The sequence below is a fragment of the Sapajus apella genome, unplaced genomic scaffold (genome assembly GCF_009761245.1).
Source record: "Sapajus apella isolate SASKATOON/1434 unplaced genomic scaffold, GSC_monkey_1.0 scaffold15, whole genome shotgun sequence".
NCBI lineage: Eukaryota > Metazoa > Chordata > Mammalia > Primates > Cebidae > Sapajus > Sapajus apella.
Window position 1 is genome coordinate 16,096,016 of NW_022436955.1, and position 25,300 is coordinate 16,121,315.

Sequence of the window (25,300 nt, forward strand, 5' to 3'; positions counted from 1 at the left end):
ACCTAGCATTCAGTTTCAATAGTTATCAATATTCTGCTGCTCTTATTTCATTTATCTCTAACTTTTCTGGGGGCAGGGGGAGGGGAAGCAGAGGAAGAATTTAAAGCAAACATCAGAAATAATATAATTTCAACTGTAAATACTTAATTACATATCTCTAACACATACCCTCTGTTTGACATAAAACAATGCCATTGTTCTCATTATGATGGAAATAAATCCTGGCTGGGCATGGTGGCTCATGCCTGTAATCCCAGCACTTTGGGAGGTTGAGTTGGGCGGATTACCTGGGGTCAGGTGTTTGAGACCAACCTGGCCAACATGGCAAAAAGCAGTCTCTACTAAAAATACAAAAAATTAGCAGGGCGTGGTGATGCATGCCTGTAATCCCAGCTACTCGGGAGGCTGAGGCAGGAGAATCACTTGAACCTGGGAGGTGGAGGTTGCAGTGAGCTGAGCTTGCACTCTGTAAAATTATAGAGAATTTTTAGTAGAGACGGGGTTTTACCATGTTGGTCATGCTCGTCTTGAACTCCTGGCCTCAGGTGATCACCCACCTTAGCTGGGCAACAGATTACAACTCTGTCTCAAAAAAAAAAAATACAATAAATAAATAATAAAAGAAGTCATTAATATGATGTAATAGTCAATCCATATTAAATTTATCCAGTTATGCAATTATTTTGTTGAAATCAAGATCTAAAAAGATCCACATATTGTATTTCGTTGATATGTGTCTGACTGAAGTTTTTTAATCTCCGACACTTCCTTTTTTCCCCATTACTCCTTTTTCTCTATTTATTTATTTATTGGAAAAAGCATCCTCTGATTTTATTAAACAAACATCTTTCACAAATAGCATCTCCAGGCTCAAAGATAAAACATTTCCTGGCCGGGGTGGCTCATGCCTATAATCCCAGCACTTTGGGAGGCCGAGGCGGGTGGATCACGAGGTCAAGAGATCAAGGCCATCCTGGTCAACATGGTGAAACCCCATCTCTACTAAAAATACAAAAATTAGCTGGGCATGGTGGCGCATGCCTGTAGTCCCAGCTACTCAGGAGGCTGAGGCAGGAGAATTGCTTGAACCCAGGAAGCAGAGGTTGCGGTGAGCTGAGATCGCGCCATTGCACTCCAGCCTGGGTAACAAGAGCGAAACTCTGTCTCAAAAAAAACAAAAAAAAACAAAAACAAAACAAAAAAAACATTTCCTGGGTTCTTATATGAAGCCATAGTGACAGAAGCAGCAAGATTTATGGTCGCTCTAAGGCTAATTGTCAGAAAGCATTAAAAAAAAACTTCACTGGGTTGAGCTCGGTGGCTCACACCTGTAATCCCAGCACTTTGGAAGGCCAAAGGGGGTGGATCATGAGGTCAAGTGATCAAGACCATCTTGGCCAACATGGTGAAACCCCGTCTCTACTAAAAAATACAAAAATTAGCTGGGCACAGTGACATGCTTCTGTAGTCCCAGCTACTCGGGAGGCTGAGGCAGGAGAATCTCTTGAATCCGAGAGGCGGAGGTTGCAGTGAGCCGAGGTTGTGCCATTGCACTCCAGCCCGGGCAACAAGAGTGAAACTTCGTCTCAAAAAAACAAAAACAAAAACAAAAAACAAACAAAAAGCTTCACCCCACACCCCTAAACAAGAAGGAAGCTTGACTGTGATAAAGGGTAACTAATTTCTTTTACTTACTTAGTTATTTTTGACAGGGAGTCTTGCTCTATCACCAGGCTGGAATGCAGTGGCACGATCTCGGCTCACTGCAACCTCCACCTCCTGGGTTCAAGCGATTCTCCTGCCTCAGCCTCCTGAAGTAGCTGCGACTACAGGTGCGCACCACCACGCCCAACTAATTTTTTTATTTTTAGTAGAGATGGGTTTTTGGTAGAGATGCTGACCAGGATGGTCTCGATCACTTGACCTCATGATCCATCTGCCTCTGCCTCTACCTCACAAAGTGCTGAGATTATAGGTGTGAGCCACTGTGCCTGGCCTAAGTGTAACCACATTTCCATTCATTTTAAGAGATATTTATTGAAGGCCTATTATGTGCAAAATATGCATCTGCAACTCAGACCAATTTCTTCCCAGTGAGCTTTTTTCCTTTCCTTTTCTTTTTTTTTTTTGAGACAGGGTCTCACTCTGTCACCCAGGCTGAAGTGCAGTGGCACAATCTTGGCTTGCTGCAACCTCTGCCTCCCAGGTGCAAGTGATTCTCATGCCTCAGCCTCCCGAGTAGCTAGGATTACAGGTGTATGCCACCATGTCCAGTTAGTTTTGTATTTTTAATGGAGACGGGGTTTCACATCTTGGCCAGGCTGGTCTGGAACTCCTGATCTCAGATGATCTGCCTGCCTTGACCTCCCACCAGTGGTGATCTTTTTTTCTCTCAGAATGATGACTAGAAGAAGAATGATTTCCTTCCTTCATTGGTTTCTGGAAATTATAGAGAATGCTGGTAGAAGTTGGAGTTGGTTAATATTCATTGAAGATATATATATATATATATATATATATATATATAAACAATTTTTTTCTTGAGGCAGAGTCTTGCTCTGTCGCTCAGGCTGCAGTGCAGTGGCATGATCTCGGCTCACTACAACTTTTGCTTCCCAGGTTCAAGAGATTCTCCTGCCTCAGCCTCCCAAGTAGCTGGGATTACAGATGTGTGCCACAACCCCCAGATAATTTTTGTATTTTTAGCAGAGACAGGGTTTCGCCATGTTGGCCAAGCTGGTCTTGAACTCCTGGTCTCAAGTGATCCACCCATGTTGGTTTCCCGAAGTGCTGGGATTACAGGTGTAAGCCACGGCACCCGGCCTCTTTGAAGATATTTGAGTTTTTATAAGACTATTTATTTTGACCAGGTGCTGTTTCTCATGCCTATAATCCTTGCACTTTGGGAGGCTGAGGCAAGATAATTGCTTGAGTCCAGGAGTTCAAAACTAGCTTGGGCAACATGGTGAGACCTCATCTCTGCAAAAGAATTAAAAAACAAAAATAGCTGGGCATGGTGGTGCACGCCTGTAGTCCCAGCTACTTGGGAGACTAAGATGGGAGGATGGCTTGATCCCAGGAGGTTGAGGCTGCAGTGAGCTATGATTACGGCATTGCATTCCAGCCTGGGCAATGAAGTGAGACTCCCTTTAAAAAAAAAAAAAAAGAAAAGAAAAAATAAAAAACGTTGTAGATTTTTTTTTTTTTTTTTTTTTTTTTTGGGGGGGGCGGAGTTTTGCTCTTTTTCCCCAGGCTGGAGTGCAATGGCGCAATCTCGGCTCACCGCAACCTCCGCCTCCTGGGTTCAGGCAATTCTCCTGCCTCAGCCTCCTGAGTAGCTGGGATTACAGGCACGCGCCACCATGCCCAGCTAATTTTTTGCATTTTTAGTAGAGACGGGGTTTCACCGTGCTGACCAGGATGGTCTCGATCTCTTGACCTCGTGATCTACCCACTTCGGCCTCCCAAAGTGCTGGGATTACAGGCTTGAGCCACCGCGCCCGGCATATGTAGATTTCTTTAGCACTTGGTATGTGCTCAACAAATATTAGTTTCCATTATTTCCTATCTTCTAGTGTACTAAATGTTAGTGATTCTGTGAGACTGGAGAGACTAGAAAAGAAGGCCAAATTATTATTACTTTTTTTGGTTTCTTGTTAACTAGCTTTCATTTGTTTTTTTAAAATTATTATTATTGTTATTATTTTGAGACAGGGTCTCACTCTGCTGCCCAGGCTGGAGTGCAGTGGCTCAATCATTGCTCACTGCAGCCTTGACCTCCCCCAGCTCAGGTCACCCTCCCATCTCAGTCTCCTGAGTAGCTGGGACGACAGACATGCATCACCACACCGGACTAAGTGCTTTTTTTGTTTGTTTGCTTGTTTGTTTTTTGTTTTTTGAGATGGAGTTTCACTCTTGTTGCCCAGGCTGGAGTGCAATGGCATGATCTCGGCTCACTGCAACCTCCACCTCCCGGGTTCGAGCAATTCTTCTGCCGTAGCCTCCCAAGTAGCTGGGATTACAGGCTCCTGCCACCACACGGCAGCTAATTTTTGTATTTTTAGTAGAGATGGGGTTTCACCATGTTGGCCAGTCTGGTCTCAAACTCCTGACCTCAAGCGATCTGCCCGCCTCAGCCTCCGAAAGCGCTGGGATTACAGGCGTAAGCCACTGTGCACGACTTCTTTTGTATTTTTTGTAGAGACAGAGGTTTTTTTTCTTTCTTTTTTTTTTTTTTTGAGACAGAGTTTCACTCTTGTTACCCAGGCTGGAGTGCAATCGCTTGATCTCGGCTCACCGCAACCTCTGCCTCCTGGATTCAAGCAATTCTGCCTCAGCCTCCCAAGTAGCTGGGACTACAGGCGTGCACCACCATGCCCAGCTAATTTTTGTATTTTCAGTAGAGACGGGGTTTCACCATGTTGACCAGGATGGTCTCCAACTCTTGACCTCGTGATCCACCCGCCTTGGCCTCCCAAAGTGCTGGGATTATAGGTGTGAGCCACTGCGCCTGGCCGAGACAGAGTTTTGTCATGTTGCCCCGGCTGGTCTTGAACTCCTGGGCTGAAGTAATCCTCCCACCTCAGCCTCCCAAAGTGTTAGGATTACTGGCATGAGCCACCACAGCTGGCCCACTTTTCTTTCTTTCTTTCTTTCTTTTTTAAAGACGGGGTTTCACCATGTTGGTCAGGCTGGTCTTGAACTCCTGACCTCAGGTGATCCGCCCGCCTTGGCCTCCAAAGTGCTTGGATTACAGGTGTGAGCCATCATGCCCAGCCAGCTGGCCCATTTTTCTTTTCAATATACTTTATTTTTAAGATTCATTTTAGGCTCATACCCAAAAGTCTAATTTTTTGATGCAATTATTGGTTATGCAATATTTTTAGTTCAGAATTCTATTTTGTATGTCCTGGGGAATTTACATTCCTCCTTTTGCATGTGAGAAGGTGATACCTATAAACCAATGACTCTTTAAAAAATCAGTTTGGTCTCAAATGCTTCATTCTAAAATTTTCCGCTCCTCATAAAAAACAAGTTTATTGATAGACTGCAGTGGCTCATGCCTGTAATCCCAACACTTTGGGAGGCCGAGGCGGGTGGATCACCTGAAGTCAGGAGTTTGAGACCAGCGTGGCCAACATGGTGAAACTCTTGTCTCTACTAAGAATACAAAAATTAGCCGGGCATGTGGCAGGCACCTGTAATCCCAGCTACTCAGGAGGCTGAAGCAGGAGGATAGCTTGAAACCAGGGAGGCAGAGGTTGCAGTGAGCCGAGATTGAGCCATTGCACTCCAGCCTGGGCAACAAGAGCAAAACTCTGTCTCAAAAAAAAAAAAAAAAAAAGAAAGTTTATTTAAAGAATATGGAGTTAGAGAGATCTTTAGGTCCACGGCCAGGGACCCACTTGCATAGCAAACTGGTCGCCTCTCCTTAGAAGACACCCCACTCTTGGCACCTACTTGGGTCCTAGACCATCAGCTGGCATGTGTGGACATCTTGGCCAACAAGTTTGTTCCCTGAGCTGGGCACTAGGGACTGGCTGTCCCAGTTACTGCAGATATCCCAGCACTTCTTGGATGTCCCAGGCTAATTTTACAGCAAATCATAGAACTGATTTTGGAAGAACAAGCATGAGACCATGCAACTAAAGGAAAACAAAAACAATGTAAAATAGATTTTTCTAGACAAATGATGGTGCCCATATTTATAGATATTTTCAAGATGAGGTCTCACTATGCTGTCCAGGCTGGTCTCAAACTCCTAGACTCAGCTTTTTTCCTGCCTCCTTCTCCTGAATAGCTGGTATGAGCCATTGCTCCTAGCTCGATGGTGTTCATATTAAGGAAATAAAAGTACTTGAGTGGAAGACAATGGGTCAGAAGTCCTGCTTTGTTTTTAGATGGTGCATTCTCTTCTAGTGACCTTAGTTTTGTCATTCCTAACAGGAGAATGGCATCATTTCCTCAATTTGAAATTTAAGTTGATTGTAGTCTCATACCTGGTAAGGTTTTTCCCTCCAAAGGAGCCAAGATAATACAGAATCGGCTGGGTGCGGTGGCTCACACCTGTAATCCCAGCACTTTGGGAGGCCGAGGCAGGTGGATCACCTGAGGTCACGAGTTCGAGACCAGCTTGACCAACATGGAGAAACCCCGTCTGTACTAAAAGTACAAAATTAGCCAGATGTGGTGGCGCATGCCTGTAATCCCAGCTACTCGGGAGGCTGAGGCAGAAGAATTGCTTGAGACCAGGAGGTGGGGGTTGCAGTGAGCCAAGATCATGCCATTGCACTGCAGCCTGGGCAACAAGAGTGAAACTGTCTCAAAAAAAACACAAAAAAACAAAAAAACAAAAACAAACAAGAAAAACAGAATCATTTAGAAGCCAAGAAAAACTACTCTACGAAAAAGAAAACATTGTGACATAAAGCATCTCAGGTGGCACTTTGAGCTGCCTTTTTTTTTTCCCTCAAACTCCTGACCACCTACCTGGGCTTCCCAAATTGCTAGGATTACAGGTGTGAACCTCCATGCCCAGCCCAGGGCTGCCTCTTTAAAAAAATTTCTGAAACAAGAAGATTGGCAGAAGCTAATGTCCTCTGGGCTTTCGTCGTCACTCTTCTACACATAGGAGAGTTCCTAATGCTATTGGTAAGAGATCAACGAACGTGTGGAGTTGGCTGTTGGAATGTTAATTTTTGCATCATTTCTGGCTTTTGCCATAAGTGAAAGATGAATTCCTAAACTCTTGTCTCAGGGCAGCAAACATTGTGATTAGGGACTGTACTTTAAAAGAACTGTGAAAATGCTTTTTGTGAAAACATTACATAAACAGCAGAGAGACTAATTTGTCTCTGACTTTCAGTCTTATTTATAGATTCATGTGACTCAAAGGATAACAAAACAGGCCAGTGGAGCCACCTCTTCGACTCACGTCACTGTATTTCCTACACGGCTGTGCTCCTCTTCACTCTCCTTTCACGGCTGATATCACTGGCACGAGGAGAGGCAGGAAGGGTTCCTTGTGAAAGATGCTGACCGAATTTCTTCAGAGAGAGCTTTCCCCATCTGCTCTAAAGGTCATATGGGCTTCAGCTGCTGATACTGACCAAATCATTTAAGAAACTCACTGCACTGGGTGCGGTGGCTCACAGCTGTAATCCTAGCACTTTGGGAGGCTAAGGAGGGCAGATCATAAGGTCAGCAGTTTGAGATCAGCCTAGCCAACATGGTGAAACCCCGTGTCTACTAAAAGTACAAAAATTAGCTGGGTGCAATGGCACACCTCTGTAGTCCCAGCTACTCGGGAGGCTGAAGCAGGAGAATTGCTTGAACCTGGGAGGCGGAGGTTGCAGTGAGCCAAGATCATGCCACTGCACTCCAGCCTGGGCAACAGAGCAAGACCCTGTCTCAAAAAAAAAAAAAAAAAAGAAAAAGAAAAAAGAAAAAAGAAAAGAAAAAGAAACTCACTGTATCTCTAAACCCAAACAACATGGTTCCCCTCTAGTGCCCCTCCCCTCCCCCTCCCCTTCCCCTCCCCTCCCTTTCCTTCCCCTCTTCTCTCTCCTCTCCTCTCCTCTTCCTCTTCCTCTTCCTTTCTTCTCTTCTCTTCTTTCTCTTTTCCTCCCTCCCTTCCTTCCGCTCTCTCTTTTTTTTCAGGTTTGTTTTTTTTTTTTTTTGAGACAGAGTCTCCCTCTGTCACTCAGGCTCAGGCTGGAGTACCTTGACCTCCTGGGCTCAAAAAATCCTTCCTTAGCTTCCTGAGTAGCTGGGACTACAGGCACATACCACAATGTCCAGCCAATTAAAAAAAAATTTTTTTTTTTTGAGACAGAGTCTGTCGCCCAGGATAGAGTGCAGTGATGCGATCTCAGCTCACTGCAACCTCTGTCTCCCAGGTTCAAGCAATTCTCCTGCCTCAGCCTCCTGAGTGGCTGGGATTACAGGTGCGTGCCACCATGCCCAGCTAATTTTTGTATTTTTGGTAGAGACGAGGTTTCACCACATGGGCCAGGCTGGTCTCAAACTATTGGCCTCCCAAAATGCTGGGATTACAAGTGTGAGCCAGTGTGCCTGGCTTAATTAAAAATTTTTTTTTTTTCTTTTGTAGAGACAGTCTCACTATGTTACCCAGGCTGGTCTCAAATTCCCAGGTTCAGGCGATCCTCCTGCCTCGGCCTCCCAAAGTGCTGAGATTACAGATAGCCTCTGTTTTCTTATTTCTAAAATGGGGATGATAATATACATGCTAAAGAGAGCAAATATTTACTGTGTCCTTACTATGTGCCAGGCGCTTTTCTAGGTGCTTTAAGTGTGTCACTCATTTAATTATCACACCAGCCCTAAGATGCTACTGCTACTATAAGCCTCATTTTTCAGATGGGAACACTGGGTTCCGAAGTGTTCAGAGATGTTAAGTAACTTGTTGTAGGTCACATAGTAAAGAAAGAAAGAGCAAGGTTTTAAGCCCAGGTATTCTAGCCCCAGAAACCTATGCTCTTATCTACTATGCTATAATGGCTGTGTGGGTTACAAATTCATGGTGTATGAGGAGCAAATTAATTGATGTATATGAAAGTACTTTTTTTTTTGAGACAGAATTTCGCTCTTGTTGCCCAGGCTGGAGTGCAATGGCATGATTTCGGCTCACCATAACCTTCTCCTCCGGGTTTCAAAGGATTCTCCTGCCTTAGCCTCCCTAGTAGCTGGGATTACAGGCATGTGCAGCCACACCTGGCTGATTTTTGTATTTTTAGTAGAGACGGGGTTTCTCCATGTTAGTGAGGCTGGTCTCAAACTCTCATCTTCAGGTGAGCCACCCACTTCGGCCTCCCAAAGTGCTGGAATTACAGGCTTGAGCCACCGTGCCCAGCCACTTATTATTATTATTATTTTTTGAGACCGAATCTTACTCTGTTGCCCAGGCCCGAGTGTAGTGGTACAACCTTGGCTTACTGCAACCTCCGCCTCCCAGGTTCAAGTGATTCTCCTGCGTCAGCCTCCTGATTAGTTGGGATTACAGGTGCGTGCCACAATGCCTGGCTAATTTTTGTATTTTTAGTAGAGACAAGGTTTCACCATGTTGGCTAGGCTGGCCTTGAACTCCTGACCTCAGGTGATCCACCCGCATTGGCCTCCCAAAATGCTGGGATTACAGACGTGAGCCACTGTGCCCAGCTGAAAATACTTCTGTAAATGTAAGACACACTATACTACTGTTACTTATAAAGGGCAGTCAGCAAATGCTTTAGTTGAATTATGAGGTGGCACAAAAATTTTAATGTTTACATTCTTATGATGCTTTAGGTTTTTCAAAGTACTTTCACATATCTGATCCCTTCTGGATAACAAGCCACTCTAAATCCATTTTGGAAAAGGCAAGACATAAATACATATTGGAAAGCTGAGTAAAGAGGCTCAGAGATGTTTATAGGCTGGGCAACAGAGCAACACCTTGTCTCCAAAAAATCCAAAACTTTTCTCCTAGCTGTTATCTCTCACTAAGTTTGTTTAACCCTTTCAGGCTATTGCTGTTTCAAAAGCAAAAATTGGTCGGGTGAGGTGGCTCATGCCTGTAATCTCAGCACTTTAGGAGGCAGAGGTGGGCAGATTACCTGAGGTCAGGAGTTTTGAGACCAGCCTGGCCAACATGGTGAAACCGGTTCTCTACTAAAAATATAAAAATTAGCTTGGCATGGTAGTGGGCACCTTTAGTCCCATCTACTCAAGAGGCTGAGGCATGAGAATCTCTTGAACCTGGAAGGTGAAGTTTGCAGTAAGCCGAGATCGTGCCACTGCACTTCAGCCTGGGCAATAAAGCAAGACTCTGTCTCAAAATAGTAAATAAATAAATGAAGTAAAAAATAAAAATAAAAACAAAAATTCATAAAACTGCATTTTCTTGTAAGAATTTTCTTTTCAAATAAAAGAACAGTATGCTCATTGCAAAAACAAAATATAATAACGTAAAAATTCTCTGTAATCCCATCATCCAGAAAAGCCATTTTTACTTTTCAGTTTTGTCCTGCAATTTTTTTCTATGCATGTAAGTTATCAATAGTAAACAAACCCATAAAAATAATAATCTCTGGCCAAGCACAGTGGCTCACACCTGTAATTCCAGCACTTTGAGAGGGTGAAATGGAAGGATCACATGAGCCCAAGAGTTCCAGACCAGTTTCAGTAACATGGCAAAACCCTGTCTCTACAAATTTTTTTTTTTTTTTTAAGATGGGGTTTCACCATATTGGTCAGGCTAGTCTAGAACTGCCGACCTCAGGTGATCCGCCCTCCTTGGCTTCCAAAGTGCTTGGATTACAGGCGTGAGCCACCACATCCGGCCCAAAAAAGTTTTAAAAATTTAGCTGGGCATGGTGGTATGCAACTGTAGTCCCAGTTACTCAGGAGTCTGAGGTGGCTCAATATACACTTTTGCAAGCTCATTTTATAACATTGTTTTATAATATTTCCTTTTAAAGTCTGCCATACTGTAATAAAAAAGTTCTCATTTTACTGGTAGCATAGTCTTCCCTTTTATAGACGTGCTGTAATTTATTCATCTGGAATTAGGGATTATGTTTGAGAAGATGGGGAATAATTCTTCCTAAACTTAAATAACTAGCCATGGAAACCGAAGATCTGAAGATAATGTGACTATGCCACACATTGGGGCAATTGCTTTTATTTATTTATTTAAAAAATGTGGTCTCAAACTCCTGGGATCAAGTGATCCTCTTGCCTTGGCCCCCCAAAGTGCTAGGATTACAGGCGTGAGCCACTGTCCCCAGCCAGGGCAATTGCTTTTAATTTTAGTTGCATGGAAGAAAGGTTTGGTAATCATAAATAAAGAGAAATGTAAGGTAAAAAATACTGGAGAGAACTTAGTTTTTAATGTTTAAAACTCTTTAATGCTCTGCACTTGGCGTGTAGAAAAAAAGCTCTTTCCTCCTTTGGTAGCTGGCTTAATTTTTCTTTTGTGGTTTGCAATGATAAACCTTTAAATTTGACCTCTAAGCATTTTTTGTGGTATTCCAAATGAAACACTTTAGCTAACTCTGCTTTGCAACCTGCAAACTTCTTACTTATGTGGAAACCCCAAACTAAGTTTGGCCTGTGTTCCCTGCATAGCTATAGGTCAGAGGAAGTTGTGTTTTGGCATTATTCCACTATTTACCAGCCTAGTAGTCCAGGGTTGCACTGTGCAGTAGTAGCGTGGCAGAGGATCTGAATTCCGTAAACATTCTGTTCTCCAGAGCACTCGTTTGGGGGTTGACTACATCCTGAGGGTGTAGGTGTATGTGTAGTAGGTGGTTAGGTGGGTAGGTAGGGGTGGTAGGTAGGTAGGTGGAAGATGGTGGTACCCCATGCTAATTTACAAGATGCCACTGCGGCCAGGCGCGGTGGCTCACATCTGTAATCCCAGCACTATGGGAGGCTGAGGCGGGCGGACCACCTGAGGTCAGGAGTTCAAGACCAGCCTGGCTAACGTGGTAAAATCCCATTTCTACTAAAAATAACAAAAAATTAGCTAGGCATGGTGGTGTGCACCTGTAATCCCAGCTACTCAGAAGGCTGAGAGAGGAGAATCGTTTGAACCCAGAAGGCGGGGGTTGTAGTGAGCTGAGATCCGCCATTGCACTCCAGCTTGGTCAACAAGAGCAAAACTCTGTTTCAAAAAAAAAAAAAAAAAGGCAATCAATAGCAGAACCCCAGCGAAGGAGGGGAGTGAATGTGTCTTTCAGCCAAGTTGGTTTCTTGGAGCCTCTTTCTTATCTATAAAACTAAGTTACTTATATCAATATTTAATAATAAAATGATAATTATTATTGTACCCATGGCCTCCTTTCTTTCCAGCCACTTGGCATGCCCCAGTAGTTCAAGGACAAAATTGTACAGATGGGCCTACTTAGTTCAATTTTTTTTCTTTTTTGAGAGAGTGTCTCACTTTGTCGCCCAGGCTGAAGTGCAATGAAGCGATCTCTGTTCACTGTAACCCTCACCTCCTGGGTAGCTGCGATTACAGGTGCCCAGCATTGCGCCCAGCTAATTTTGTTTTTTTTAGTAGAGATGGGGGTTTCACCATGTTGGCCAGGCTTGTCTGGAACTCCTGACCTCAGGTGTTCTGCCTGCCTAGGCCTCCCAAAGTGCAAGGATTACAGGCATGAGCCACCACGCCTGGCCTACTTAATTCAATTTTTGTAAAGTGTTTTGAAATCCCTGCATGAAAATGACTAAAGAAAAAAAGTGCAACCTTCTATCTATGACACCCAGGTCCTAAACTCAAGATTTATGGGTAGTTGCGGCCAGGCACAGTGGCTCATGCCTGTAATGTCCACACTTTGGGAGGCCGAGGCAGGGGGATCACCTGAGGTCAGAAGTTCAAGACCAGCCTGACCAACATGGTGAAACCCTCTCTTCACTAAAAATACAAAAATTAGCCGGGTGTGGTGGCGGGCACCTGTCATTTCAGCTACTTGGGAGGCTGAAGCATGAGAAATTGCTTGATCCTGGGAGGCAAAGTCTGCAGTGAGCAGGGATCCTGCCACTGCACTCCAGCCTGGGCAACAGAGCGAGACTCCGGCTCAAAAAAAAAAAAAAAAAAAAAGATATTTGTGAGGTTGGTTCTGTTCTCTTTGGCACCCAGCCTGGTGCTGTGTTGTATTGTACTTTGTTGCCAATCTAGCAGAGGGATTTTAGTCTAGGTAGGTCACCTTTCCTTTAAACAGGCCAAGATATCAGGCCCTCTTTATATTTACATGGAAAAGACTTGCGTCAGATGTAAGTAATTATTTATCAGGTTAGGTACTGTCTGGTTAGACTTTCTTTGGCCCTGGTCATTAATTCATGGAGTCATAGACCGAAAGCCCATTCTGGAAGGGTTTTAGCTATCAGGAGTCCAAGTCTTCTTCCTACATAGGAGGAAACTGAATCCCTGGAGAGTTTAAGTGACTTGTGCAGTGCATAAGCCGCGGTAGTGGGCGTGGAATCCATACTTGTGAGTCATTCTCTTAACTCTTCATGAAATATGTCGCAAAGACACCACAAAACCATAGAATCCCAGACAACCTGGAGCACGCTCCTTAAGTTAAAAAGAAAGCACAAGTCTGAAAAGAGACAGGAAAGAGTTTGGGATTCCCGTGGATGAAGGCCGCGTCAGCCCGGCTATCTCCTTCGCCCTCACCTGCCTCGCCTCTCCCACTTCCTGTGCTACCTGACCGAGCTCCGCCCCCTTCAGGTGCCCTCTCCCCTCCCCTCACGGCTTCCTGGTAGCCCAGCCCCCCATCCCCTCCTTCCAAGCGGAACCAATGTCCATCCGCTCCGGGGTTGGCCGGATCTTTCTTGCTCAGACTCACTGGAGCGGTGACTCGGCAGCAGCGTCTCGCGTCATCAGTGACAGCCCCGACCCTTGCTACGCTTTGCGTCGCTCTGCCAGGAGCAGTCGCCTCCTCCTTGGCAAATAGTCCTCGGCAGGGTCCGAGTTCTTGGATAATCCGAGAGGGGAGGCACAAGAAGTTGCTGTGCGAGGACTCGGAATCTACCAGGCGAGGAGACCAGGGAGCGACGTTTCCGCAATAGCGTGTGAAGTTAGTTAAAAACTCCCTCCTTCCTCAAGATCCCTCCGCCTGCAGTAGCGGTGGTGAGGCCGAGGGAGCCGCCATTTTGGATGTTCGGTTCCTGCTGCCGCTGCTGCCGCCGCCCCCGGAGCTGCTGGTTTCATTCGAGGTTTCGGGCCGGTGAGTGTCACTTGCGGCGCTGAGAGCATATTGCTGCTTTTGCTCCGCCGCTGCCGCGGGCGCTCGACCGGAAGCTTCCTGTCAGTCCCAGGGGTCCTGTCCCAGGCTGTGGGTGTTGAGAAAAGAGGACAGAGAAGCTGGGCCAGGAGGGGCCGGGAGCCCCAGGGGCTGCTGCGACTCCTGGAGGGCCGACCCCGAGGCCTCGGACCGGGAGGTTCCGCGCACAGCGGCGTTGCGTGTTGTGGCGTTGCCCCGCCGTTACGGGCCTCCTTGAACCCTTGACTTTCTCAGGCTGCGATCTTTGAGGGCTTATTCAGGGAGCCTGGGGTTTAACGGGGCGGGCCCCACCTCCGCGTGTCTTCTCTGAGCCACGTATCGGCGTTCTTGTATCTTGTACCCGGGTCAGGTCTCTCTGAGAACTCTCAGCATTTCCACATGCCCAGTTAATCGCTGTCTGCCCCTGCAATGCCGTCCTCTCGGAACCGGACGTCGGCCTCGCCTCCCTCTAACCTTCCGACCAACTTCTTTTCCAATTTTCCGTGTTTTTTGTTTGTTTTGTGTTGTTTTTTCAACCTACCTGCGAGTATACTGTTTATCCTTTTCTCAGCTTCTGGGTCCTGTGGACTTCCTGATTACCTGCAAGAGTCAGGACGGTTCGGTTGATTGTGTTTCCCGGTTAGGACTTGGTGTAGGAGATCGGTCGAACCACTCGCTCAGAGTTGTGCTGCAGCAGTAACGTTTATAAAGCCGATTAAATGGCTTTTGGGAGGCGGGAGCTGTCAAATGTTTTCTCATTTGTGGATTCCCTCCCTGTGCGAAACACTTAGCTTTTTGTTACTTACGGACACTTGCGTAGAGAGAGAGAGAGAGAAAGAGTGTGTATATGTGTATGTGTTTCGTATTATATATCCCTGAGCATGGAAATCTGTCAATGGAGAAAAAAAATTATCCGAGGTAGGTAGAAAGGGGAGTTGGGCTCCTTTACAGTTAACAGAAGAGAGGAGTTACTGCTTTCTTAATGACCTTAACTTTTAGATGTTTGTACATTAATGATCTTTGCTGACTGATGCTAAAAAATACTTTTAATTACTTAATGTATTGTTTTTTTCTGGGGATAGTTGAATTTTAATATCCATTTCCACTGTTCCTTATAATACTTGTTAAACACCTAACTTGTCATACACCCTAACTTTCAAGCTTGAAAAATATGAACCCTCTATTACTCGTAATTTCACTTTTTTTTTTTTTTTTTTTTTTTTTTTGGGGTGGGGTCTCGCTCTGTCACCCAGGCTGGAGTGCGGTGTCGCTATCTCGGCTCACTGCAACCTCCACCTCCCGGGTTCAAGCGATTCTCCTGCCTCAACCTCCCGAGTAGCTGGGACTTACAGGCGCGTGCCACCACGCCCGGCTAATTTTTATTTTTATTTTTTTGTATTTTTAGTGGAGACGGGGTTTCACCATGTTAGCCAGGATGGTCTTGATTTCCTGACCTCGTGATCCCCACCCCCCCGGCCTCCCAAAGTGCTCGGATTACAGGTGTGAGCCACGGCGTGTGCTGTCACTTTTATTCTAAAAGTATGTTTGCAGTCTAGCTTGCTTGAATAAAAAGTATTTCACAGTAATTCACTCATATGTTTCTTACGTTTCAAGTTAGGCAAATGTGATTTAATCACCCTTATTTTATCAGTCTAGGTGGGTTTTTACATCTGCAAAAGAGAAATTATTTGAGATCACAGTCTAGTGGTTGGAATTTAAATTTATAACTTGAACTGAGTCAAACTTTTTAGTACTGCTAAGCCACATATAGATGCATTCTTATCAGGTTATTGAAATGAGATCGTAGATAATTCCTTTATAGGTCGTATGATGTCTCAGGAGAAAAGAATATTTTCAGTGTAAATACTCAGTGTTTTTGCCATTTGTTATTTATTTATTTATTTATTTTGAGATGGAGTCTCGCTCTGTCGCCCAGGCTGGAGTGCAGTTGCACAATCTCGGCTCACTAGGACCTCCGCCTCCCGGGTTCTAGCGATTCTCCTGCCTCAGCCTCCTGGGTAGCTGGGACTACAGGTGTGTGCCACCATGCCCAACTAACTTTTTTGTGTGTGTTTTTACTATTTTCACCGTGTTAGCCAGGATGGTCTTAACCTCCTGACCTTGTGATCCACCCACCTCGGCTTCCCAAAGTGTTAGGATTACAGGCATGAGCCACTGTGCCTGGCCCCTTGTTACTTGTTTTAAGGAGATTTTTTCAAAAATATATTAGTTACTATTAGATATAACTGAGTTCTGTATTACCCTGAAGTGATGGAATTTTCTTTTGGTTTAAGAGAACTGTCAAACGCTGAACAACACCTATGTAATGCTCACTCGTTTACTAAGTATGCCCTCCCAGTTACTACTGAAATGTTCCATTTCTGACTTAGACGTTATTTAAAATTTCTAAGTCAGAAGTGGGGGTTTCCCATGAGGGCACGGGTTGACTAGCACCCCTGACCTCATGTGATCCACCCACCTCGGCCTCCCAAAGTGCTAGGATTACAGGCTTGAGCCACCGTGCCTGGCCCTCTGACTTAGACTTTTTAAGTAACTTTGTTAGAGGAGCTATTAAATAGATGTTATATTTAGCTCAGTGGTTTTCATTCTTTAATATATTGGTATTTAAATGTCTTTCAGGAGGGTGCTCAGTGGCTCATGCCTGTAATCCCAACACTTCAGGAGGTGGAAGGTGGATCACTTCCCCAGGAGTTGGAGGCCAGCCTAGGCAACATAATGAGACTCCCTCTCTACTAAAATATTTAACAGTATTTAAAAATTTTAAAATTCATTTTTAGATAGTTTGCATTCACTTGGAGAAAGCCTCCTTTGGCCTTAACAAATTCCTAGCAAAGTGTTGTTTAGTGCACCATTGATCAGTGGATCTTTGGACATCTTATTTTGAGCTTAGGAAACCTCCATTTTCTTTTCTTTTTTCTTGTTTTTTTTTTTCTGGTTAAAAAAAAAAACGGGGTTTCACTGTGTTGCTCAGGCTGGTCTTGAATTCCCGACCTCAGGTGATCTGCCTGCCTTGGCCTCCAAAGTGCTTGGATTACAGGCGTGAGCCATTGCGCCCAGCCAGGAAACCTCCATTTTCTTTTGGGAGCAGCTACTTGTTTTTTGTCAGTTGCTGTCCTTTGAGCAGTTGCTTGATCTCTGTCATTGATAGCAATCTAGATTTGATGGCAGATTTTAGAGTGAAATTATAAAGTACAGAAGTTGCCAGGAATGTCATCGTGATATTTCACCCCAGTATTTATTTTAAAAAGGAATTTTAAAAATCATTGCCATGCAAACAAAACCAAAACACAAGTTCTTTATGATTGATAAAAACTCTTTTATTTATTATTATTATTTTTATTATTTTTCTTCTTTTTTTTCTTTCTTTCTTTTTTTCTTTTTTTTTTTTTTTTAAAGACAGGGTTTCACCATGTTGGTCAGGCCGGTCTTGAACTCCCGACCTCAGGTGATCTGCCCACTTTGGCCTCCAAAGAGCTTGGATTACAGGCATGAGCCACCGCGCCCGGCCTATTTTCAAATTATTTTTATTGTTTGAGACAGGGTCTCCCTCTCACCCAGGCTGGAGTGCAGTGGTCTCTGCTGGCTGCAGCCTGGAACTCTGGGGCTCAAGTGATCCTTCTGCCTCAGCCCTCCGCATAGCTGGGACTACAGGCATGCACCACCATGAGGGGCTAATTTTTGTGTTTTTTGTGTGGATAGTGTTTTACTGTGTTGCCCAGGCTGGACTCAAGGAATCCTCTTGCCTTGGCCTCCCAAAATGCTGGGATTTCAGGTGTGAGCCACCTTGCTTGGCCAAAAAGTCTTTAATTTATACAAATTACAAAAGTCGAATGAGTATTTTCCAAGAGATCATTTTGAATTAAAAACATTGCGGCTGGGCGCGGTGGCTCAAGCCTGTAATCCCAGCACTTTGGGAGGCTGAGGCAGGTGGATCACGAGGTCAAGAGATCGAGACCATCCTGGTCAACATGGTGAAACCCCGTCTCTACTAAAAATACAAAAATTCAGCTGGGCATGGTGGTGTGTGCCTGTAATCCCAGCTACTCAGGAGGCTGAGGCAGGAGAATTGCCTGAACCCAGGAGGCGGAGGTTGCGGTGAGCCGAGATCGCGCCATTGCACTCCAGCCTGGGTAACAAGAGTGAAACTCCGTCTCAAAAAAAAAACAAAAAACAAAAAAAAACGTTGAATTGAGAACCTCCATACTGAAACAGATTTTCCATATTGCTTAATCCCCTTATTTGCATTTGATGAGGATTTAAAAATTTTATGTATATAGCAGGACTTAATTAATGTCAAAATTTTAAAACTCTTACTTAGATTTAGTTTCAGAAAATTTTAAAATATTATTTAACGTGCTTATAATTTGGTCTGTCCTTGCTTTATGAATTGTTTTCAGTTCTTTTTTTTTATTTTTTGAGATGGAATGTTGCTCTGTCACCCAGACTGGAGTGCAGTGGCTCAGTCTCGGCTCACTGCAACTTCTGCCTCCTGGGTTCCAGTGATTTCTCTTGCCTCCTGAGTAGCTGGGATTACAAGTGTGTGCCAGCACACCCAGCTAATTTTTGTATTTTTAGTTGAGATGGGGTTTCACCATGTTGGCTAGGCCTGTCTCGAACTCTTGACCTCAAGTGATCCACCTGCCTTAGGCCCCCAAAGTGCTGGAATTACAGGCATGAGCCACTGCACTAAACCTGTTTTCATTTCTTGATTTTGGCTTTCTTTATTCTGTGCTGCTTTTATTCAGTTTCTAATGCAGAATAGTATTGAAAGAAGGAAACAATTATTTTTCAATTCCTCTCAGCTTATAACTAACAAGACAGTTTTATTTTTATTGATTGATGGATTGATTGAGACAGGTTCTCTTTCATCCAGGCTGGAGTGCAGTGGTGGGATCTTGGTTCACTGCAGCCTCGACCTCTCAGGTTCAAGTGATCTCCCACGTCAGCCTCCCAAGTAGCTGGGACTATAGGCATGTGCTGCCTGATTTATTTATTTTTTGGTAGAGATGGGGTTTTGCCATATTCCCCTGGGGCTGGTTTTGAATTCCTGGGCTCAAGAGGTCCTTGCACCTTGGCCTCCCAAAGTGCTGGTATTACAGGTGTGGGGCATCGTGGCTTACCAACAAGCAATTTTAAAATTAAGAGAGCAGAGTGGGCACAGTGGCTCATGCCTGTAATCTCAGCACTTTGGGAGGCCGAGGCAGGTGGATCACCTTAGGTCAGGAGTTCAAGACCAGCCTGGCCAACGTGGTGAAACCCTGTCTCTACTAAAAATACAATAATTAGCTGGGCATGGTGGGGCGAGGCTGTAGTCCCAGCCACTCGGGAGGCTGAGGCAGGAGAATCGCCTGAACCCAGGAGGCAGAGGTTGCAGTGAGCTGAAAACAGGCCACTGTACTCCAGCCTGGGGACAGAGTGAGACTCCGTCTCAAAAAATATATATATATAGTCGGGGCGTTGTGGCTCACACCTGTAATCCCTGTGCTTTGGGAGGCTGAGGCAGGCGGACCACAAGGTCAAGAGATGGAGACCATCCTGGTGAAACCCCATATCTACTAAAAATACAAAAATTAGCCAGGCGTGGTGGCACATGCCTGTATTCCCAGCTACTTGGGAGGCTGAGGCAGGGGAATTGCTTGAAACCGGGAGGTGGAGGTTGCAGTGAGCCAAGATAGTGCCACAGCACTCCAGCCGGGCAACAGAGTGAGACTGTCTCAAAAATAAATAAATAAATAAATAAATAATAAGAAAATATCTTTGTCAAAATGTTGTAGTATTTTTCCAGTTGCCTTTTTGTATAGAAAATTTTATTTCAATGAAGTCAATACAGAGAAAAGGGAAAAGAGGTGTCGTTTTTACTTTAAAAATACGTGTTTTTTCCTTCACTGAAGGAGTAACACAATACACTTAATATGGCATGAGTTTTGGTTGCTAGAGAAACTCGTCAAAGTTTGAAGGGTCCAGGTTGAGGATGAGATGATTGAAATGAAAAATGCTTTTTTTCTTTAGGTACTTGCAAATTTTACTTTTAAAAAAAGCCTACTCACGTTGGGTGTGGTGGCTCACACCTGTAATCCGAGCATTCTGGGAGACCAAGGCCGGTGGATCAAGACCATTTTTGGTAGAGACGGTGAAACCCCGTCTCTACTAAAAGTACAAAAATTAGCCAGAGGCGGTGGCAGGCGGCTGTAATCCCAGCTACTCGGGAGGCTGAGGCCGGAGAATGGCTTGAACCCAAGCAGCAGAGCTTGCAGTGCACTGAGATTAAGCCACTGCACTCCAGCCTGGGTAATAGGGTGAGACTCCGTCTCAAAAAAACAAAAAAGAAAACAAAACAAAAAGCCTACTCAGACAATTGGAGAGATTTAATTAGAAAATTATAAATGTTGTTGGTAACAAATGAGATTTAATTAGTAAATTATAGCAAACGAGATTTAATTAGCAAATTATAAATGTTGGTAACAAATTAAGCAGGTTTAGAAGGAAAAAGTCAGGCCGGGCGCGGTGGCTCACGCCTGTAATCCCAGCACTTTGGGAGGCCGAGGCGGGTGGATCACGAGGTCAAGAGATCGAGACCATCCTGGTCAACATGGTGAAACCCCGTCTCTACTAAAAATACAAAAAATTAGCTGGGCATGGTGGCGCGTGCCTGTAATCCCAGCCACTCAGGAGGTTGAGGCAGGAGAATTGCCTGAACCCAGGAGGCGGAGGTTGCCGTGAGCCGAGATCACGCCATTGCACTCCAGCCTGGGTAAAAAGAGCGAAACTCTGTCTCAAAAAAAAAAAAAAAAAAAGAAGGAAAAAGTCACAGTTTTTTAAAAGATGAGAAAAATACATGTGACTTTTGTATTTTATTAATAAAAACATTTATTTATTTATTTATTTTTGAGGCAAGGTATCACTCTCTCACCCAGGCTGGAGTGCAGTGGTGCCATCTTGGCTTACCACAACCTCGTGCCTCCTGGGTTCCAGTGATTCTCGTGCCTGAGCCTCCCAAGTAGCTGGGATTACAGGCATGGGCCACTCTACCTGGCTAATTTTTTTATATTTAGTGGAGATGGGGTTTTGTCGTGTTGACCAGGCTGGTCTCAAACTCCTGACCTCAGGTGATCCACCTGCTTCAGCCTCCCAAAGTGCTGGGATTACAGGCATGAGCCACCACACCCGGCCAAAATATTCTAGTTCTTTTAAAGGTATGTGAAGATGTTATGTGTTTTCTAAACCTGAAAATAAACTTCGCTAGCCAGGTCTGGTGTCTCATGTCTGTAATCCCAGCACTGTGGGAAGTTAAGTTGGAAGGATCACTTTGAGGACAGGAGTTCAAAACCAGCCTGGGAAACACAGTGGGACCCTGGCTCTACAAATTTTTTTTTTTTTTTTTTTTTTTTTCTGAGACAGAGTCTTGCTCTGTCACCCAGGTTGGAGTGCACTGGTGAGATCCCGGCTCACTGCAACCTCTGCCTCCCGAGTTCAAGCTGTTCTCCTGCCCCAGCCTTCCGAGTAGCTGGGACTACAGCTACATGCCATATATCCAGCTAAATTTTGTATTTTTAGTAGAGATGGGGTTTCACCACGTTAGCCAGGATGGTCTCAATTTCTTGACCTTGTGATCACCTGCCTCTGCCTCCCAAAGTGCTGGGATTAGAGGTGTGAGCCCATGGCGTCTAGTTTTTTTTTGTTGTTGTTGGGTTTTTTTTTTTTTTGAGACAGAGCCTTGGTCTCTCACCCAGGCTGGAGTGTAGTGGCAGGATCTTGGCTCACTGCAACCTCTACCTCCCGGGTTCAGCAATTCTGTCTCAGCCTCCAGAGTAGTTGGGATTACAGGCACCTGCCACCACACATGGCTTATTTTTGTAGTTTTAGTAGAAATGCAGTTTTGCCACTTTGGCCATGCAGGTCTTGAACTCCTGACGTCAAGTGATCTCCCTGCCTCGGCCTCCCAAATGCTGGGATTATAGGCGTGAGCCACTGCACCTAGCCAATATAATTCTTTATTATTATTATTTTTTCTTTATTATTATTTTTTAAATAAGATATGGGAATTTGCTATGTTGCTCAGCTCATCTCGAACTCCTGGACTCTGGAAATCTGTCTGCCTCAGCCTCCCAAAGTGCTGAGATTACAAGTGTGAGCCACTGTGCCCGTCCCACAGTAAATGTAATTCTATCTTGTTCTTTTAAACAGTTCTATTGTGTCTTTAGCGTGGATGTACTATAATTTATTGTTATTTTCATGTGGATATTTAGATCATTTCTAGATTTTTGCTACTTACAGAGTGCTGCAATACATTTCCTTGTACATGCCACCTTATTTGCTGATGCTTTTGTTTCTGTAGAGTCTTCAAAGTAGGAATTCTGGGTTAACAGAGAAATATATTTTATATGTTATTATTGCCAGATTACTCTGTAGATAGATTGTCATAATTTTCATCCCAAGTAGCCTTGACTTCTCCATATCATCAAACCACTGGGTGTAAATAGTTTAATTTTTATTAGTCTGCTCAGTGATAAATGGTCACACAGTTTTGTCTTTAATTTTAATTTCCCTATTACTGGGGCTAGCTTTATTTGATATGTGTAGTGGCCATTGAATTTCCTTTATTGAGAATTGTCTGTTTATGTCCTTGGTTGATTTTTCTTTTTCTTTTTTTAAATTTTCTTGTAGGAGTGCTTATGGAATATTGTTTGTTATATGGCTCATGTATTTTTTTGTCTTTCATTTATCTTTTTAATTTTTTTTTGAGATGAAGTCTCACTCCGTTACCCAAGCTGGAGTGCAGTGGCACTATCTTGGCTCACTGCAACCTCCGCCTCCTGGGTTCAAGGGATTCTCCTGCCTCAGCCTCTTGAGAAGCTGGGATTACAGGCACCCACCACTCTGCCTGGCTAAGTTTTGTACTTTTAGTAGAGACGGAGTTTCGCCATGAAACCCCATCTCTACTGGTCAGGCTGGTCACAAACTCCTTACCTCAGATGATCTGCCCATCTTGGCCTCCCAAAGTGCTGGGATTACAGGCATGAGACACCACACCCAGCCTCATTTATCTTTTAACCTTATTTGTGTCACAGACGTTTTCAAGTAGTTACGTATATCCCTCTTTTCATCTTTGGTTTCTGAAGCTGTCTTAGAAGAGTCCATTCCAGTCAGGTGCTATGGCTCATGTCTGTAATCCCACCACTTTTGAGAGGCTGAGGCAGGCGGATCACTTCAAGTCAGGAGTTTGAGACCAACCTGGCCAAAATGGCAAAACCCCTTCTCTACTGAAAATACAAAAATCAGCTGGGTGTGGTGGTGGTCGCCTGTAGTCCCAGCTATTCTGGAGGCTGAGGCATGGGAATCACTTGAAGCTGGGAGGTGGAGGTTACAGTGAGCCAAGATCGCGCCATTGCACTCCAGCCTGGGCGACAGAGTAAGACTTCATCTCAAAAAATTAAAATAAGTAACTAGAAGAGTCCATTCCATATGAGGAATATACAAATGTTCTCCTTAATATTTAATATTATGGTTTTAGAAAAATTAATATATTTATTCACCTGGAGTCAACATTTATATGATGTGTGAGGTAATGGATCTTATATGATTTTCATTTTTATAAAGAGCCAGCTATGCCAGGACCAAATAAACCATTCTTTTCTCAGTAAATTAAGTGCCACCTTCTCATATGTTAATTTCCCATGTATGTTTGCTGTTTTTCTATGTTCTGTGTTTTTCTCTTCCTGTACTATTATTTTACTGTATTGAATAACTTTCAGGAAGTTATTTTCTATTAAGAAAAGCTCCTATTAGTATAGTTTTTCATATTTTGGCTATTTTTAAGCATTTATTTTTATATCTAAATGGATTGAAAATAGTTTTGTTGACTGGGTGTAGTGACTCACACCTGTAATTTCAGCACTTTGGGAGGCTGAGGTGGGTGGATCATTTGAGGTCAGGAGTTCAAGATCAAGACCAGCCTGGCCAACATTGAAACCCTGTCTGTATTAAAAACACAAAAATTAGCCAGGTGTGGTCGCAGGTGCCTGTAATCTCATCTACCTGGAAAGTTGAGGCAGAAGAATCACTTGAACCTTGGAGGCAGAGGTTGCAATGAGCCAAGATCGTGGCACTGCACTCTACTCTGGGCGACTGAGCAAGACTCAACCTCAGAAAAACAAAAAAATAAACCAAAAAAAAAAAAAAAGGAAAGAAATTAGTTTTGTTGAGTTCAGAAAAATCTAAAAAGCTTGTTGCTTGGAATTGCATTGTATTCATATATTGATTTCAGAGGCCTGACAGTTTCTTTTTTTTGTTTTTTGTTTTTTTTTGAGACAGGGTCTCAGTCTTTCTCCCAGTCTGGTACAGTGGCGTGGTGTGATCACAGCTCCTTACAGTCTCTGGGCTCACGTAATCATCCGACCTCGGCCTCTGAAGTAGGATTACAGGGATGTGCCACCACATGTGGCTAATATTAAAAAATTTTTTTTTGTAGGCCAGGCATGGTGGCTCAAACCTGTAATCCCAGCACTTGGGGAGGCCCAAGTGGGTGGATCACAAGGTCAGGAGATTGAGATCATCCTGGCTTAACACGGTGAAACCCTGTCTCTAATAAATACAAAAAAATTAGCCAGGTGTGGTGGCACTTACCTGTAGTCCCAGCTAGTCAGGAGGCTAAGGCAGGAAAATTGCTTGAACCTGGGAGGCGGAGGTTGTAGTGAGCTGAGATAGCACCACTGCACTCTAGCTGAGGTGACAGAGCAAGACTCTGTCCATCCCCCCCCCCCAAAAAAAAAAACCTTTGTAGAGACAGAGTCACACTGTGTTGCCCAGGCTGGTTTCTAACTCATGGCCTCAAATGATCCTCTCACCTTGGCCTCTAAAGTGTTGGGATTACTGGTGTAAGTCACTGTTCCCAGCCGTAACAGTTTTTGATAATAATTTTTCCTTGCTTTAGTGTCTGTTTATTCAAGTTTATTTTAGCTCTTTCAACATGTATTATAGATTTTGTAGTTTTCTCCATATAGTTCCTGTACCTTTCTTACTAAATTTATTCCTGTGTATTTTATTTTGACACTATTGTCGGTGGGACTGTTTACCCTCCATTTCTAACTAGCTAATATCAGAAACATCAATTAAATGTGACTATTATAACATCCATTTGCCAAAGGAAAAAAATGACTATTAGATCATCTTTAATTTTCCTTGGACAACTCTGCCACCCTCCATGTATATCCAGAATTAACAGAACTTGGATTCATGAAGAATATACTAGGGAAAATTTGTCATCTTAGTATTATATTAAGTAACTTTCTAATATTTCTGCTTGTCATTCTAGGGAAAAGTACCCTTTTTTAAGTTTTTCTGGAATGAGTGACATCTTACCAAGTTTGAAAGTTTACAGTTGCTTTATTTATATGTTTTTGTTAATTTGTTTGTTTTTTTTTTTTAAGCAAGTTTTATTCCAAGTTTTTACATGTTCATTACTTGAAAGATAGCAGACCATATATAGATGTTAAAAAGGCATCTATATTGGC

The 25,300-nt window shown here is 43.8% G+C and overlaps 1 protein-coding gene across 1 annotated transcript in view; it reads left to right on the forward strand.

Moving 5' to 3' along the window:
- The first annotated feature begins 13,299 nt into the window (after nt 1-13,299).
- AP1G1 (adaptor related protein complex 1 subunit gamma 1) overlaps nt 13,300-25,300 on the forward strand; it is an 86,067-nt gene continuing 74,066 nt past the window's right edge. The window contains exons 1-3 of the mRNA XM_032284799.1: nt 13,300-13,733; nt 13,819-14,009; nt 14,341-14,421. Coding sequence (XP_032140690.1) covers nt 13,664-13,733; nt 13,819-14,009; nt 14,341-14,421 — 342 coding nt within the window. The 5' untranslated portion in view covers nt 13,300-13,663. The remainder of the gene's footprint in view (nt 13,734-13,818; nt 14,010-14,340; nt 14,422-25,300) is intronic.